The sequence below is a fragment of the Adiantum capillus-veneris genome, chromosome 24 (assembly GCF_014529385.1).
Source record: "Adiantum capillus-veneris isolate H3 chromosome 24, ASM1452938v2, whole genome shotgun sequence".
Classification (NCBI taxonomy): domain Eukaryota; kingdom Viridiplantae; phylum Streptophyta; class Polypodiopsida; order Polypodiales; family Pteridaceae; genus Adiantum; species Adiantum capillus-veneris.
This window is the reverse complement of record NC_140954.1, coordinates 58763541-58779038: the sequence shown is the minus strand read 5'-3', so window position 1 is coordinate 58779038 and position 15498 is coordinate 58763541. Positions and strand designations below refer to the sequence as shown.

The window sequence follows — 15498 nt, the reverse complement described above, 5'->3', positions numbered from 1 at the left end:
TCAACCCCTCGCCCCTACCCACTCCCTTTTCCCTCGCCCCTATCCAATCTCTACCCTCGACTCTACCCTCCTCCTTGCAACCCTCGCCCCTACCCAACCCAACCCTGCCTTACCTCCCTCGCCCTTACCCTACCCAAATCCCCTCGACCAAACTGCATCCATCGCTTTGTTGAAAGCAACGTTAGCTTTGGGATCGCTTTGCCTAATCGTCAGCTTTGCTTTTTCCATCGCTTGTGAAAGTACAGGCCATCACTTTTTGAAAGTACAGGCTTCTCGCTTCTTGCTTAATCAAGCTTTTGTAGTACAGCTTTTGGAAAACAGTATACTCCAACTACAACGCTACATCTCTCATCTTTGCATTTGGGCGTTCGAGAGTTCACCCTGCACACTACACATTGACCAAGCTAGGGAGCTAGCTTTACGATGGCTGGTACAAGCAAACAAGTAAGGAAGAAGAAAGCTCTCTCTCCAGAGAGGCCAATTGAGACATCCCAAAGTTCTGCAGAGGAAGAGACCTCCAGCCATGGCCTCACCGATGTTTCTTCCACTGATCACAGTGATGAACATTACAAGGCGTCCGACTCAAGCTCTGCTTCCGACTCAGAATCTTCTAGCAAAGAGGAAGAGGAAGAGGATGATGAAGAAGAAGAAGCTGTAAAGAACCAAAAGAAGAGGAAAGCCATCATGCAGGTATTGAGTCATCAAATTCCTCGGCCTCCTTCTTCCAAGACCCAAACCACGTTCACACTGAACTTCCATCTGCAGCAGCCTCATCCGTCGCTTGAGAAGTCTTATCAAAAGACCAGCTACACAAGCTAGGTCTGTCAGCATTAGCAGACACCGATCTGCCTTCTGATATTCCCATGGATATGGTGCATGCACTCCTCAAGTTTTTTCCCAAAGTCAGAGGACACCCACTGACTGCTACACGAATAGGTAACGCTTTGGGGATGACAACCTTTCTTGCAGTAAAACTGGCTACGTGCACCTATTCACAACTTTCGAAAGATGCGACAATCGAGGCATGCAAAGAGCTACTTAGTACGAGTCATGCTCACTATGCAAGGAATAAAAAGCTCTGGGCCATTTTCAAGTATTACTTTTTGGTCAGAGATCCTAAAGTCAGCCAGGGCAAAGGCAAGGCCAGATGTGACGTGCCTACTATATTCTCGCACTGCGAAGGCCTATACTGCCTCATCCACACCATCCCGTGTGGCTTTAATCAAATTTTATTTACCTCTTTACAGTCGCGGGCAAAAAGATTCAAAGCTCAGGTGCAATCTGTGCAATCTAGCTTTCAATGCTTCGCAGCTCCGATGTTGGCCTGGGTCATTAATATACCTGTTAGTCCTATGGATGTGGATGCAACGATGCGGCGCAAAAGCTCTAAGGGAAAAGGGAAAGATATTGAACAGACAATGGATCTATCTGAAAAGCCAAAGAAAAAGAGAGCAAAGGTAGTGAAGGACACAATAGAATCTTTAGTATCCCTACCAGTTTCGAAAAGCCAACAGCTTCGAGTAAAGCAACCAGTTCGACGTTCCTCGCATACGGTCGCTACTGATTCGATGGTAAGTTCAGGTGGTGCAGATCACACTATGCATGTCACAGCTGTGGCTTCTACAGTGTGTGTTCCTCTCTCTACTGCTGCTATTTTTACCCCTACCACAATGACTAGCTCCCACGTTCCAGTGGCAGTGGCTTCTTCTCCTATGTCTAGTCCTGCGGCAACCACTCCCACCATCTCTACTTCGACAGAGAGGCATGCACCTAGTCCACCACGAGCAGTGCCACTTGTCGTACCAGTCCCACCAGCTATACCACTTGCCAGCTCTCTTCACCCTGACACTGTTACAGGACCTTCCACAGGGTCGGACTCTACATCATTTTTTCGGCTATCGGAGGATATATTGCAGGAATCTAGGCAAGCCATTGCCACCATTGAGCTGGGAGCAGAGCGTTTAGCAGCCACACACCAGCATCACGCAGCTACTTACGCACCTATGGAGGGAGCTCTGAAGGTTGCTGAGAGCGCCATCGCGGATAGGGATGCCACTATTTTCGCACTCCAGCAGGCCTTGAAGTTAAAGTCTCAAGTGATTAGTGACCTTCAGAATCAACTACAAGGATTTAGAGAATTGCTGTTACAGTAAAATAGGGCAACGCAGCCTACGATGATGGGTATGGGATATGGGTGGACTGGAGCAGGTACACCAATGCAGCATGCAGCAACGGGTCCTTCTCAGCAGTTTATGGGACTTTACTCACAGACTCCAATTCCCGTTGAGTACTACAATCAACAACAACAGCAGTATCCTCCTCCTCAGGGGTTTCAGTCTTCACCATTGCCTCAGATGCAAAATATGACTTGTTGTGATGGAGTTGCTAGAGCACATCGCCATGGCTATGTTACTCGACGTCCTTAGTACACTACAGGACAAGTGCTACCATCTGCTCAGCAGCAGGTGGCTGGTCATTTCTCAGGAAACACACTTACTGACAGGAGAGCTCGCATACAGCAAGGCCCCACAATCGATTTGATGGCTCCCCCTCCAGAGGCTGATACTTCGGATGCAGCAGTGGCCACCACTCTATCTCTTGGATGACAGATTCAGGAACTCACCATTGTACATACTAGTAGTTTTCTTTCACAGTTTCAGTCTTCCTCTCACCGAGACGGTGAGCGGTCTTGTGGCGGGCAACCTGTAGCAGGGCTACAGTGTCACTTCACAGGACAGGCTGTTGGACAGTTAGCTACAGTTGGTCTGGTTCACACTGGACAGACCCTTTGGGCTGGGAGTGACACGTGGCAGGGTACCTACGGTGGTCTAGTGGACATCGTGGCCAGGTCACCACCACCACTCAGTTTGGAGATAGACTTAGCTGGCTGGACATTTATGGGCCGTTGGTGGCTCTTATGGTTGTACATATGAGTAGTCGTTTTGGGCCAGTTCTATGATCTTGTACGTAGTCGTCTAGAGAGAGTCTTACACAGAGCACCGCTTCACCATCCCTGCACATTTGAGCCTCGACACCCCCATTTGTACCTGTGAGTCCTGGGCTGGAGGTGAGTGTGCTTCCATGCCAGAGTCTGTACATGGTTCTTTGAGCTAGTCAAGTCCACATGTTCTGGTCCACTGTTGTGTCTCTGTTGTTATCCATTTTTTCTGTGTTTCATTCTGTTTGAGAGAGTTTCCATTTGTTTTTTGAGAGAGATTGTCACGCACATTGCACTGAGGGGCACCCACACTGTAGAGAGCACGACACATTATCCGCGCTACAGATAAGCCCTAGTGTTTTCAGTTTTCAGCCCTTAGCCTCACTGAACCAAGCATCATCAACAAGATCCCGTTAGCATCTCAACATCTAGGACCATTGTATCAGCATTTGTGCAATCTAAAGCAAATACCTCTCTATCAATAGAGAGGGGGGCCCTTTGGAGGGGGTTTTGGGACCCCATCTGGTGTTAGGCTTCTTTCAGTCATGGTATCTCTTCTCTTCTCTCTCTAGTCTCTTGCACATATCTCTCAAGAAGTAAAAGGATCTCTCTCATGAAGTAAAAGGAACCTTGAGTACGGACTGAGCACTCATCCTGAGCATTCACCATCAATCAATCACTTCTGCTGCACATTACGGTTGCGCTCCAAAGGCTTTGATTACTCCATGGTTATGCGTTTACTTCAGATGTCCCTCTATCCATGTGGCTACCAGCTGAGTTCTTTGCCGTAGACTCGAGGAGATCGTAAATGGATCCTTCCTCAGGTTGATGTATTTTGCCACTATCAGATGACGTGGCAGAGCGGTTGTAAAGGAGGAGGAGATAAGAGTAGGGAGTGGAGCCAAGGGAGTAGGGAGAGAGACCATAGACTATTGACATGCAAACCTATACAAAGCCCCCGGATTCCACACTGGGATTTGCACCGCGTTTTGCCCTGATTGCACGTATAAATGATGTGGCAGTCTGTACAGACTGCTGATGTGGCAGTATTGACACCACTTTTATTGCAGATATCCCATGTGGATTAGTTTTAAGCGCTTTTGGGGTCCTAGTCCAAGTGGAAATAGAGATGCATTTGACCACTTCAGAGTCCATGGAGCCTATAACTAATGCCAGATGTAACTCAAATTGTGGTGAGTGGTCTCACTCGGTAATTGTTTATAGTTGTTGAGAAAATGGAAGAAAGGGGTGCCTCTTTGGGGGCTAACACCCTCTGAAGAAGAACTCCGCCACTTTGTTGTCATGTTTCTTTTCTAGTCGTTTTGAGTTGTATTTGAGACTTTTCCGATGCACAGAGCTCAGCAGTTTGCTTTTCTTTACAAGTAAATGGATTCCTTTTCTGCTATAGATTTTCAACTGGACTATTATGGAGTCTAAAGAATACATGAAGTGTCTTGTAGAAGCCATGTGACAAATACTTGTTTGGTGATGCTATAGCAAAAAGCTTGAAAAGTATGGAACTATGTTTAACTGCGTGAATTGTAAATCTCATAATTGTGAAGTTTCAGCTCCTTATTTGCTTCAGACCAGTTGTTTTCTGATTACAAATTTACTTGTTCCCAGCATGCGGACATTAGTGACGAGACAGTTCAGCTGAAAACATTACAAGCTATTCTGACTATTTTCCAGTCTCAGCTTCATCCAGAAGATGAGGTATGCCAAAAATGTTCGGTGTTCTGTGAGAAAATTTAGAGTAGCTCTTTTAGTTTTCTCCATTGAAGGATTCATAACTTCTTCACTTTGAAGTGTGAGTCATTGATTATGCATGTATTTATGTGGGGGTGGAGCTATGCATGCAAAGACTACTTACTTTCATGTGTATTCCTTTGCCTGAATGTATAGATGCATAAACATCGGTACTGACGTAATGCAGAGAATGGCTGACAGGATCCATACTGCTGAACAATCCTTGCACAAATCGTTTTAACATATTTGGTCAAACAATTTTGTTGATAGCCTACATTTGTGATCTCAAAATTAAGTTGTTCGTGCATCACGCTGGTAGCCTGGTAACTTACTTATGCAGGACAACATGGCCATAGCTCTTGGTATCTGTTTCCGGCTACTTGAGAATAACAAGAATCCTGATAGTGTACACAGGTAGGAAAATGTTATCTTGTACACAGAGCCCTTTTCTGCAGCTCGGCAGGGTGTTAATTTAAAGTGGACTTTTATGTGCAGTACTGCGGCTGCAACTGTTCGGCAGGCTGTAGCCCTTATCTTTGATAGGGTAGTTGCAGCGGAGGGATTGCCTATCAACAGTGCTGCACCAAGCAGACGGACATCTCGATCAAATTCAGTCTCAGGAGATGTCAGTCGAAGCATTATTGCAGCAAAGTATGCGGTATACTATTGTTTATTACTAATGGCCAATTAAATAATGGTAGATAATTTTTTCTGCTTAACTGAGTCAATCTTCTGTGCTTCAGAACAGTTGAGCTGGCAAAAGAACTTGAGCCTTCTGTAGCCACCAAGGAGCAAATGACACAGGCAGCTAGGCTTGGACTTCGCTTGTTTGAAGATCTTACAGCTGTTGCAACAGGCGGGCCGGTAAGCTTGACAGCTGGTTACAGTACATGAGGCTGCTATCACTAGCATGGAAACAGTGGTCTTTTTGGAACCTAAACTCTGGTTTCTGTGTCACATTGCAGGCGAGTTGGTTACGAGTTCCTCTTCTTCAACGAACATTTTCTCTTGACATGATTGAGTAAGAAATTTGAGATCATGGAGTAGGAAGAGAGGCTATATATATCTGTTAATTAAATAACTTATAATCTTTTTAATGCGTCAAAAAGTGCATCTTATTTGAAAAAACATATGTGTAGCATGTATTGCTGTCTTATTCATAATAGCAGCAGCATTTATGCTGGTCAGATTTTCATGCTCATGTTACTATCTCTTTGAAATCTATGAGCTGAAGGTACTGATAGTTGGTGTGTTTCATGCAGATATGTACTTTCAAATTATGTCTCGATCTTCCGCAAGCTAGGGCCTTACCAACTGGTAATAAATGATTTCTTACTGCTCAAAGAAAACCACTTGGTGAAAAGGGATACATCGTAGCTGTCTTTTATATTTGGCTATTTTGATGCGTTGAGACTAGATATGAAACGCTGATTTGTAGGTGCTTCGCCATCAAGTATGCTCACTTTTGATGACCTCATTGCGAACAACTGGTGAGGTATAAGCCCCTTTTTCAACTTTTCTGTATGGCCATCCTTTCACAGTCCATTTTATCATTCTAATTCTGTATCCAGCTTGAAGGTGAGGTTGGGGAGCCTTCTTTTCGTCGGTTGGTGCTTCGATGTGTTGCAAATGTTCTCAGGCTGTACAGCTCCATTCTTGTTACAGAGTGTGAGGTACGAACAAAATTTCTTGGTTGAGCCTCTAGAATTGTGGTCTAAAATTCTAAACATTCTTGGTGTATGTTGCTGAACTGGAGTCTTGAACTTTTATTGCTCTGAGAGTATTGTTCATTGCTGGATTGTCTTTCTAGTGCTCAACCGTAAGTGACTCGTTTTCCTCTTTGGAAATGTCCTTTTTGTGAGGCAATCTTCCATCTTCCAGCGACTAGAAAGTGGGCATGGCATGGGTTCTCTCCCCTTTTGTAATATTTTAGTCTGTCCTTTGCAACCTTTTACCCCATAACTTATAGTGACCATTCCAATAAATAGTAAATTACATCCTTATCAGGTATAAGCTTCACAATCAAGCCTCAGTAAATTAGGGGTGGTATAAGCTTCGTAATCATGTCTGTAAATTAGGGGTGGTACATGAGGGAGCACTAAGCCACCGCAGAAAGTTGAATTTAACATTGAAACACAGACTGCAAATTTGAGCAAAGCTTCTCTTGATGATGTTGAAACCCACTCTGCAGCACTTCTACAGGTGGTTAATTTTTTTGTACAAATGGGTAGTGCAAAGATAGGTGCATTGAAGGCTGCTGTTTTTGGAGCTAGGCTAACAACTCAAGAAGCCGATAAAGGGCACGAATGTGATTGGAAAGCTCTCCAGTTTTCAACTTTGAGCCAGGGTGCATTCAGTTTGAAAGAGCAAGAGAGAAGAGAGAACTTTTCATATGAAACTAAGTAGAAGCTGTGCCTTGCCAAGGTCAGCCTGCCATCTCATCATGCATGTGATAGCACGGTGGCTGCCTGCTGACTCACCCCAAATCCGTTAACAACAAATTTGGGAAAAATTGGAAATTGAAGACCAGGGCTCAAAATTTTGGGCACCCTTGCAAACTGGATGTGTTGGAATTTTGGAGATTTCTCTTTTGGCCTGTCTCCTTTTGCTCCCCAATCTCACCATGGTTTCTCATTCTTCAAATACTCAGCTAGGCTGGGCTGCCACATCTAGAGAGCTTGATGGGATGTGACAGCGATTGTAGTAGAGCATTCTGTAACGGAAGGGCCCCACGTGCCAACTGAAAGAACGCATTTGAACATACTTTTAGCACAACTGCACGCACGCACACACACACACACACACACACAGAGAGATAGAGAGAGAGAGAGAGAGAGAGAGAGAGAGAGAGAGAGAGAGAGAGAGAGAGAGAGAGAGAGAGAGAGAGAGAGAGAGAGAGAGAGAGAGAGAGAGAGAGAGAGAGAGAGAGAGAGAGAGAGAGAGAGAGAGAGAGAGAGAGAGAGAGAGAGAGAGAGAGAGAGAGAGAGCATTTGAACATACTTTTAGCACAACAACTGCACGCACGCGCGCGCACACACACACACACACACACACACACAGAGAGAGAGAGAGAGAGAGAGAGAGAGAGAGAGAGAGAGAGAGAGAGAGAGAGAGAGAGAGAGAGAGAGAGAGAGAGAGAGAGAGAGAGAGAGAGAGAGAGAGAGAGAGAGAGAGAGAGAGAGAGAGAGAGAGAGAGAGAGAGAGAGAGAGAGAGAGAGAGAGAGAGAGAGAGAGAGAGAGAGAGAGAGAGAGAGAGAGAGAGAGAGAGAGAGAGAGAGAGATGAAAATGAAATGAAACGTTATATTAACGTCTTCAAAAAGGCCAAAGTGACCTATGAGACTAGAAAGTTACAATGTGGTGGATCTGATACAAAGTCAGAGTAACAAGATAACAAAATGTCAAAATAAAATACTACGGAATCCTAAACTGCTAGATGTGAACTAAGCAGCTAGCTGGGATAGCTGAATCATAGGAGATCTAGCATCGATCGTTGGCGGATCTCATCAATCTCCTCCATGGTTAGTAGTATGACCGGGCGTCGTGCATGCCTGGCCAGAGTGCTCCGAATCTTCTGACGTAGCCTCCGTCGATGCTGCGTAGTCCTCTGCAGTCGTGGGCGCCTGGATTTCCCCAGTTCAGTGGCTCCGTCGATCAGTGTGCCTTTGGTGTGAGACGAGGGGGAGCTCTGTTGTGGGAGTGGCTCTTGCGGCTGTCCTGTGTCTGTTCTGAAGAAGTCTGTGATCCGTCTTTGATACTGGCTAGCCTCGCCACTCATCAGGCTGTCTCTGTGTCTGCGCAGCTCAAGCAAGAACAAACCCAGGCATCTCTGATCCTCGTATCCCATGACTCTTGAGAGTGGTCCAAAACCCTCTCTGAACAAGAAATGGAAGCGGCCTCGTATCTCGTAGTAGACGGGGCAGCGGCATGTGTAGTGCAACTCTGTCTCAGGCTCCATGACACACAAGGGGCATGTCCTGGCCTCTGCTGGTACTCCGCTATACCTCCTAGTCTCAATCCGTAGCTGGTGAGAAGATGTGCGTAACTGGCCAATAGCACATCGTATCCCATGAGACAAGTGGGTGTCCATGTATGTGGGTCTCGTCACAAAACCATCCTCCGTAAGCTAGAGAAGGTGGTCTCTGTAGAAAGCCATCTTCGTGCCCAATTCCTGTGCTCGTTGTATCCATGTCCTCCTGGTGTCTAGCTGGGTCAGGTCTTGGCGGATGAGCTTGGTGATCTCTGACTGTGTAAGAGTGAGAGATGGTGCATCCAATGAGTATTGGAATGGTGGCAGGCTGTCTATGCTGAACCCATGCGCCTCACACCATGATGCCATCTCCCCATACGGGACGTCACTCCTAGAAAGTCACAAATCAACTTCCGACGCTTGGTGCGGCGGAAGAAGAGGGTGTTTTTGGCTCGACTCGAGCAGCATCTATACCAGCTATTCTTGAGTCAGGACTCGCGTGAGGCGTGGCGGCTCTCTCATGAGCAGTCCCCTCCCCCCTGCTATTTCCTCCCCTCAGACATGGAGTCAGTACGCATCATCTTTGTACACAGTACCTGGACAATCGCCCCTTCCCAACCCCCCGGATCCATGCCCACACACATGTGCTTTTCTCACCGTTGAGATGGTGAAGAATGCCATTGACAAGATGAGGACTAGAAGGGCATATGATCATGATGGCTTAGTCGCTGAGCATTTCATGCATGCCAAAGACCTACTAGCAGAGCTTCTAGCAGTTATGTTTAACCGTGCCATGTGTGAGGGTCTACCAGACACTTGGAGCCTATCTACGATTGTTCCTATCTTCAAGTCAGAAGACCCCATGGAGCCTGGTAATTATCACACTATTATGATTGGACACACACTATTATGATTGGACACACACTAGCACGGTTGTATGCATCTATTCTTGAGCAACAGCTAAGTAGATAGGCAGAGGGAAGGAATGCGTGCAACTAGGCAGGCAGGGTTTAGGAGAGGCTTCTCTACTCTTGACCATATCCTGACACTCAGGGCCATCATCGAGGAGGGTAGATCTCCTGGGAGACTGATCTATTGTAGCTTTGTGGACTTCCGCAAAGCTTTTGACACAGTACCCAGAGCTCGATTGATGCGCAGATTGCAAGAAATGGGAGTACCCACAGAGCTCATTTGGGGGATCATGGCATTGTACATATCAGTAGCAGGGCATGTACGCACCCCTGAGGGACTTTCTACACCGGTTCACTCCACTATTGGGGTGAAGCAGGGCTGCCCGCTCTCTCGTACTCTTTTCAGTATGTATGTGGATGAGGTTTCTGACTACATTGAGAGCGATGGTGATAGAGGTGCACAGTTGGCAGGGACATGGATTCCACTTTTGTTATATGCTGATGATATAGTGTTGATCTCCCAATCCCTAGAGGGAATGCAATGTCAATTGGATGCTTTGCATAGGTTTGCCCACGAAAGTGGTTTGTCTGTCAACCTTGGTAAAACCAAGGTTATGGTGTTTAATACCACCCCACAATGGATCAGGAGGTCAGCACCTACATTCACATACGGCCAGGAGACTGTGGAGTACACAGATGCTTACACTTACCTTGGAGAGGTTTTTACCGGACCTTCATTCTCACTCAGAAGAGCAGCAGAGACCAGACTGACTAGAGCGCACGCAGCATTGGGTAGATTGGAGAAGATGTGTTTGCAGGTTCAGTTTCAGGAACCCTGGACGAAGCTCTGGCTCTTTGACACTTTGGTGGCTTCAGCATTCCTCTATGGAGCTGAGATATGGGGACATTCATTAGATCACCACGGGAAACCGAGTCGCACAGATGGATGGGGGAGCATGGAGAAACCTCTCATCTCTATGATCTCGCGGCTCATTAGAGCCAACTTGCCAAGGCATCTGTACCACGGGCCATTATCCGAGCAGAGCTAGCGGCCCCCCCACTAGTAGTTGAGGCGCTCACCGGATCAGTCTCCTTCATAAACCGGACATGGGAACTTCCTAGAGACAGATATGCTTGCATTGCACTTGAGTCCTCTCGACAGTTAGCCATGCAAGGAGATACAACATGCTTGTCAAAAGCACCTCCCTCTGAAGTCTAGCTCTAGTATGGCGGCACTCCTCATCGTACCAGTTGTCTGAGGCATGCTCCCTTATCGGCATCTGTGCTCAGGCTGGGTGTGTGGGTATGCCTCTGCTGTTGCATCGTGTAATGTCTGTGTCGGTATAGTAGTTAGCTCCTCTAGAGGTCGCCCCGGGTCCTCAATGCATAGGGGGGAGAGAGAGAGAGAGAGAGAGAGAGAGAGAGAGAGAGAGAGAGAGAGAGAGAGAGAGAGAGAGAGAGAGAGAGAGAGAGAGAGAGAGAGAGAGAGAGAGAGAGAGAGAGAGAGAGAAATGAAATGAAATATTATATTAACGTCTTCAAAAGGCCAAAGTGACCTATGAGACCAGAAAGTTACAATGTGGTGGATCTGATACAAAGTCTGAGTGAGAGTAACAAGATGACGAAAATGAAATGACAAATGTCACAATAAAATACTATGGAATCCTAAACTACTAGGTGTGAACTAAGCAGCTAGCTGGGATAGGTAGATCACAAGAGATCCAGCATCGCTCGATGGTGGATCTCATCAATCTCCTCCATGGTCAGTAGTTTGACCGTGCGTCATGCATGTCGAGCCAAAGTAATCCGAATCCTCTGATGCAGCCTCCGCCGATGCTGTGTAGTCCTCCGCAGTCGTGGGCGTCTCGATCTCCCCAGCTCAGTCGCTCGTTCGATCAGTGTGCCTCTGGTGTGCGACGACGAGCTGTGCTGTGGTAGTAACTCCTCCGAGCGTCCAGTGGCAGCTCTAAAGAAATTTGTGATTTGTCTCTGAGACTGGCTAGCCTGTCCTCTCATCCGGCTCTCTATGTGTCTGCATAGCTCGAGGAAAAACAAACCCAAGCATCTCTGATCCTCGTACTTTAAACCTTGATTTAGCTTTCACCCATTATTAGTCGTCTATTATACCTGCGCTATAGTGACACAAGAGAGGGGAATGGGATACAGATGCTAGAATGCACCTGTATGAGAAGACCGACACCAGATTGGCCCCTAACTTAGGCGCCCCTTTCGGTATTTCTTTATTGTTTAAAAGAGGGAATATACGCTGTGGTTCTTTCCAAGCTGCCCCGTACAACCTTGGCTGAATTTTGACTGTTCTGGCTTGATTTCGGCAGCATAACTGTTGAATCGGACGAGATTTCTGGCGTGAAACCTCTCCAGTACCAGCTAGCTAATCCAGTACCTGTGCAAGAGGCTCTTGCATCGGCAATCGCGCATGAACCCACACAACTGTACATTGGTCAAATGAAGAGCCTACTAGAGGGGCATAACATACTGCCAAAGGGGAGAGAGAGAGCAGTGCGTAGCGTGCACGGCATCACTCCTGGCACCGCACTGTGCATAAGAGGGAAAGCAAGCACTCCACAGCTCTTAACCTGTGACAAAAGCTGAAAATGAGGCTCTCCCCCTCCTAAATTCAGCGCCACTTCTTGATGCATGAGGCAAGTGCACTAGAAGGTGCCACTTGGCACATTTATAAGCATTTTCCCGTTTCGGGGTTGCCGTCTAAAAATATCCCAACTGGTTGCCTAGTTGACTTCACGGCAGAGTAAGAAAATGTTCCCTTTTGTCATTCCGGAGGTAATGACGCCAACACATTTTCAGGTCTCAAAATAGCAGTTCCCTAAATTTTAGGAGATATTGCCATTGTATCTTTCTAGGTCATCCGACCCTCTTTGTACACTGCGGCCACATCCAGAACTGAAATGTAGCCTCTGTAGCAAAGGATTCCACTTTTGCTAGTCAATGGCCCCACTTGGCTAACCATAGTCCTTGTCCAACCTTAGTGCTCTCTTGCCCTCAGGTCTGGACTCCCTCTGGACAGTTCCACACTAGCTATGCAATGCAGGGCAGTTAGATTTCCCGAGGGGTGTTTCCAAAAAGTGAAAGTAAATAGATAATAAGAAAGAAATCAACAAAAAGGATAGATAGTAGTCACACGCTGGTGACATATCCCCCTCTTGAAATCTCAAACGTCCTCGTTTGCATCTATGTCGTACATGCTTACTGTCAACACTGATGTATTCAACACCTGTCGACACATATACGACACATACATGCTCATTGTCAACCCTGGTGTATTCAACACCTCGTCGACTCATGTATTGCCTGCGTGTGAACCCTGTCCCAATGACATAGTGGTAGCTTCGCACTCTGCCATTGCTTTGAGTCACTAACTTTCCAATGACAAAATGGTAGCTGCACATTTTGCCACTGTCTTATAGTACACGTTGGATCCCGTAACACTTTCGAGCATACCTAAACCGACAGTTTAAGAATGCAGTTACACATGTACTCTTCAATAGAAGCAATCACTGTATCCTTGACAAACTGACAAGAAATACTCACTTCTATAGCACTAACCAAACTTTTGGACATTCCATAAGAGCAATTGCCAAACTGACAATCTGTACAGCTCTAACATTCATGTAACAGGTATTTGATTTGAGCTCACTTTAAATACCATGTACATCATTTGTTTCAGAAGCCATTGTCACACTGACAATCCATGTAGCTTTGAAACTCAAGGGGTCAAGGTAGGTTGCAAATCGAAGGCTTCCAGGTAAAGTGATAACACAGTTGGTGACTCTGGAAGTTCACCTTCTTCCATCCACTTAGCATCCATTGGTGGATAGTTTCTGAACTTTACCAAGTAACGCCTAGCAACCTTGCCTTTCTCTTTCCTTTCTTTGTGTGCCAAAATCTGTTCAGGGACCAAGATCTCGTCAAGTTCCTCGACTTCCGGCTGATCTTCAGCTGTCATATCTTCTGGCACATCACCCACATAGGGTCTGAGAAGACTCACATGAAACGCATTGTGAATCTTCCAACTGTCAGGCAATTTCAGCCTATATGCAACATCACTGATTATGTCGCATACTTGAAAAGGCCCATAGTAACGCATGCTGAGCTTTGGAAACAGTCTTTCCTTGCCCTTCATCTTCTTTAACCTTGCCTTTTCAAAGCGTAAAAGCACCCAATCACCAAGTGAATATACCACTTCACGACGGTGACAATCAGCTGCTTTCTTTTGCTTTGCCTGAGTCCTTTCTAAGGCCACTTTGACCTTCTTGTACATTTCATCCATGTCCTGAACATACTTATCTGCTTCAAATATCTTGTTCTTTGTCTGCAGTATGGGAGGAACTTTCTTGCCACCTTCAACTATCTCAAAGGGTGCCTTGCCAGTTGATGAATGCACTGTATTATTGTATGCATACTCCACCAATGGCAAATACTGCTCCCACTTTCCTTTATGCTCTGACACATAGCACTTCAGCAGATCTAGGACAATAGAATTTGCCTCTTCTGACTGCCCATCTGTTTGAGGATGAAATGACGAAGAGAATTTGAGCGTGGTGCCCATATTCTCAAACAAGCCTCTCCAGAACAAACTTGTCATGCGTGGATCACGGTCGCTAACAATCGACTGTGGCATGCCATGATACTTTAAAATATTGCTCATAAACAAGCGTGCCATCTGATCTGGCTTTATCTTCTTCCTGACAGGAATAAAATGAGCCTGTTTGCTGAATCTGCAAATAATGGTCCAAATACCATCGTTTCCTGTCTGCGTTCTCGGAAGATCAAAGATAAAATCCATAGCAATACTTTCCCATGGTTTATCTGGAATAGGTAGTGGTTGCAATAGCCCTGGTGCCTTTTGCCTGTCAAACTTGACCTTTTGGCATATTAGGCATTCTCGCACAAAGGCATCCACATCTCTTCTCAATGTAGGCCAGTAGAAGAATGTCTCAACCGCTTTAACTGTAGCATCGATACCACGATGCCCTGCATACGGTGGGACATGACTCTCTTCCATAACTTTGCGTCGCAATGGCTTTGTGACACACAATCTGCCATGCATCATCATGAACCCGTCTTTAAGAAGATAGTGTTCATGACGTTGTCCATCCATTAGTTGCTCGAAGACCCTTGCAAAATCTTCATCATTTGCATACTGTTCTCTCATATCATCAAGTTCATGATGATAAGGAATCGACACAGCTGAAATTTGTGGCTTCCTTGACAAGGCATCAGCCACAACGTTCTTCTTGCCTTCCACATGCACAATCTGAAAATGGAACATGGACAAAATATTTGCCCATCGCATATGCTTCTCAGATAACTTTGTCTGTGTCAAGAAGTATCGCAAGGTCTGATGATCCGTTTGGACAACGAAATCTGCACCTAGCAGGTAGTGTTTCCAACTTAAGAGCGCATGAATCACAGCCAGTAACTCTTTCTCATAGACCTGCATGGTCATCTCTGGCCCTTGCAAAATTCTGCTCTCATAGGCTACTACCCTGCCATCTTGCATTAGCACTGCACCAATGCTACTACCGCAGGCGTCGCACTGGACCACAAATGACTTCCTAAGATCTGGCAACACAATGACTGGATCTGAAGTCATCTTTTCCTTTAAGAGATTAAAAGCTGAAATCTCTTTCTGTGTCCATCTGAAGGTGACTGCCTTCTTTTGAAGAGCATGTAAAGGTGAAGCAATCTCAGCGAAATTTCGGATAAACCTTCTGTAATAGGAGCATAGTCCCAAAAAGCTTCGGACATCATGCACCGTCTTCAAATTTGGCCATGACTTGATCGCTTCTACTTTTGCAGGATCCATTCTGACACCATCCTTTGAGACAATGTGTCCCAGAAAGTGAATCTCTTTCAAAAAAAACTCACTTTTCTTTGCATTGATGAGCAACCT

The 15498-nt window shown here is 46.0% G+C and overlaps 1 protein-coding gene across 4 annotated transcripts in view; it reads left to right on the top strand.

Annotated features, from left to right (window-relative positions):
* Positions 1–15498, top strand: part of LOC147426432 (ARM repeat superfamily protein) — a 232478-nt gene that overhangs the window by 95391 nt on the left and 121589 nt on the right. For 3 of the 4 annotated variants that reach the window (XM_086498077.1, XM_086498078.1, XM_086498080.1), the window contains 8 exons: positions 4562–4651; positions 5025–5098; positions 5180–5335; positions 5428–5548; positions 5650–5705; positions 5947–6001; positions 6123–6179; positions 6256–6357. In XM_086498077.1, the coding sequence (XP_086354203.1) occupies positions 4562–4651; positions 5025–5098; positions 5180–5335; positions 5428–5548; positions 5650–5705; positions 5947–6001; positions 6123–6179; positions 6256–6357 (711 nt within the window). Of the gene's footprint in view, positions 1–4561; positions 4652–5024; positions 5099–5179; positions 5343–5427; positions 5549–5649; positions 5706–5946; positions 6002–6122; positions 6180–6255; positions 6358–15498 lie in introns of those variants that run through there. The other variant, XM_086498079.1, reaches the window with a different exon arrangement.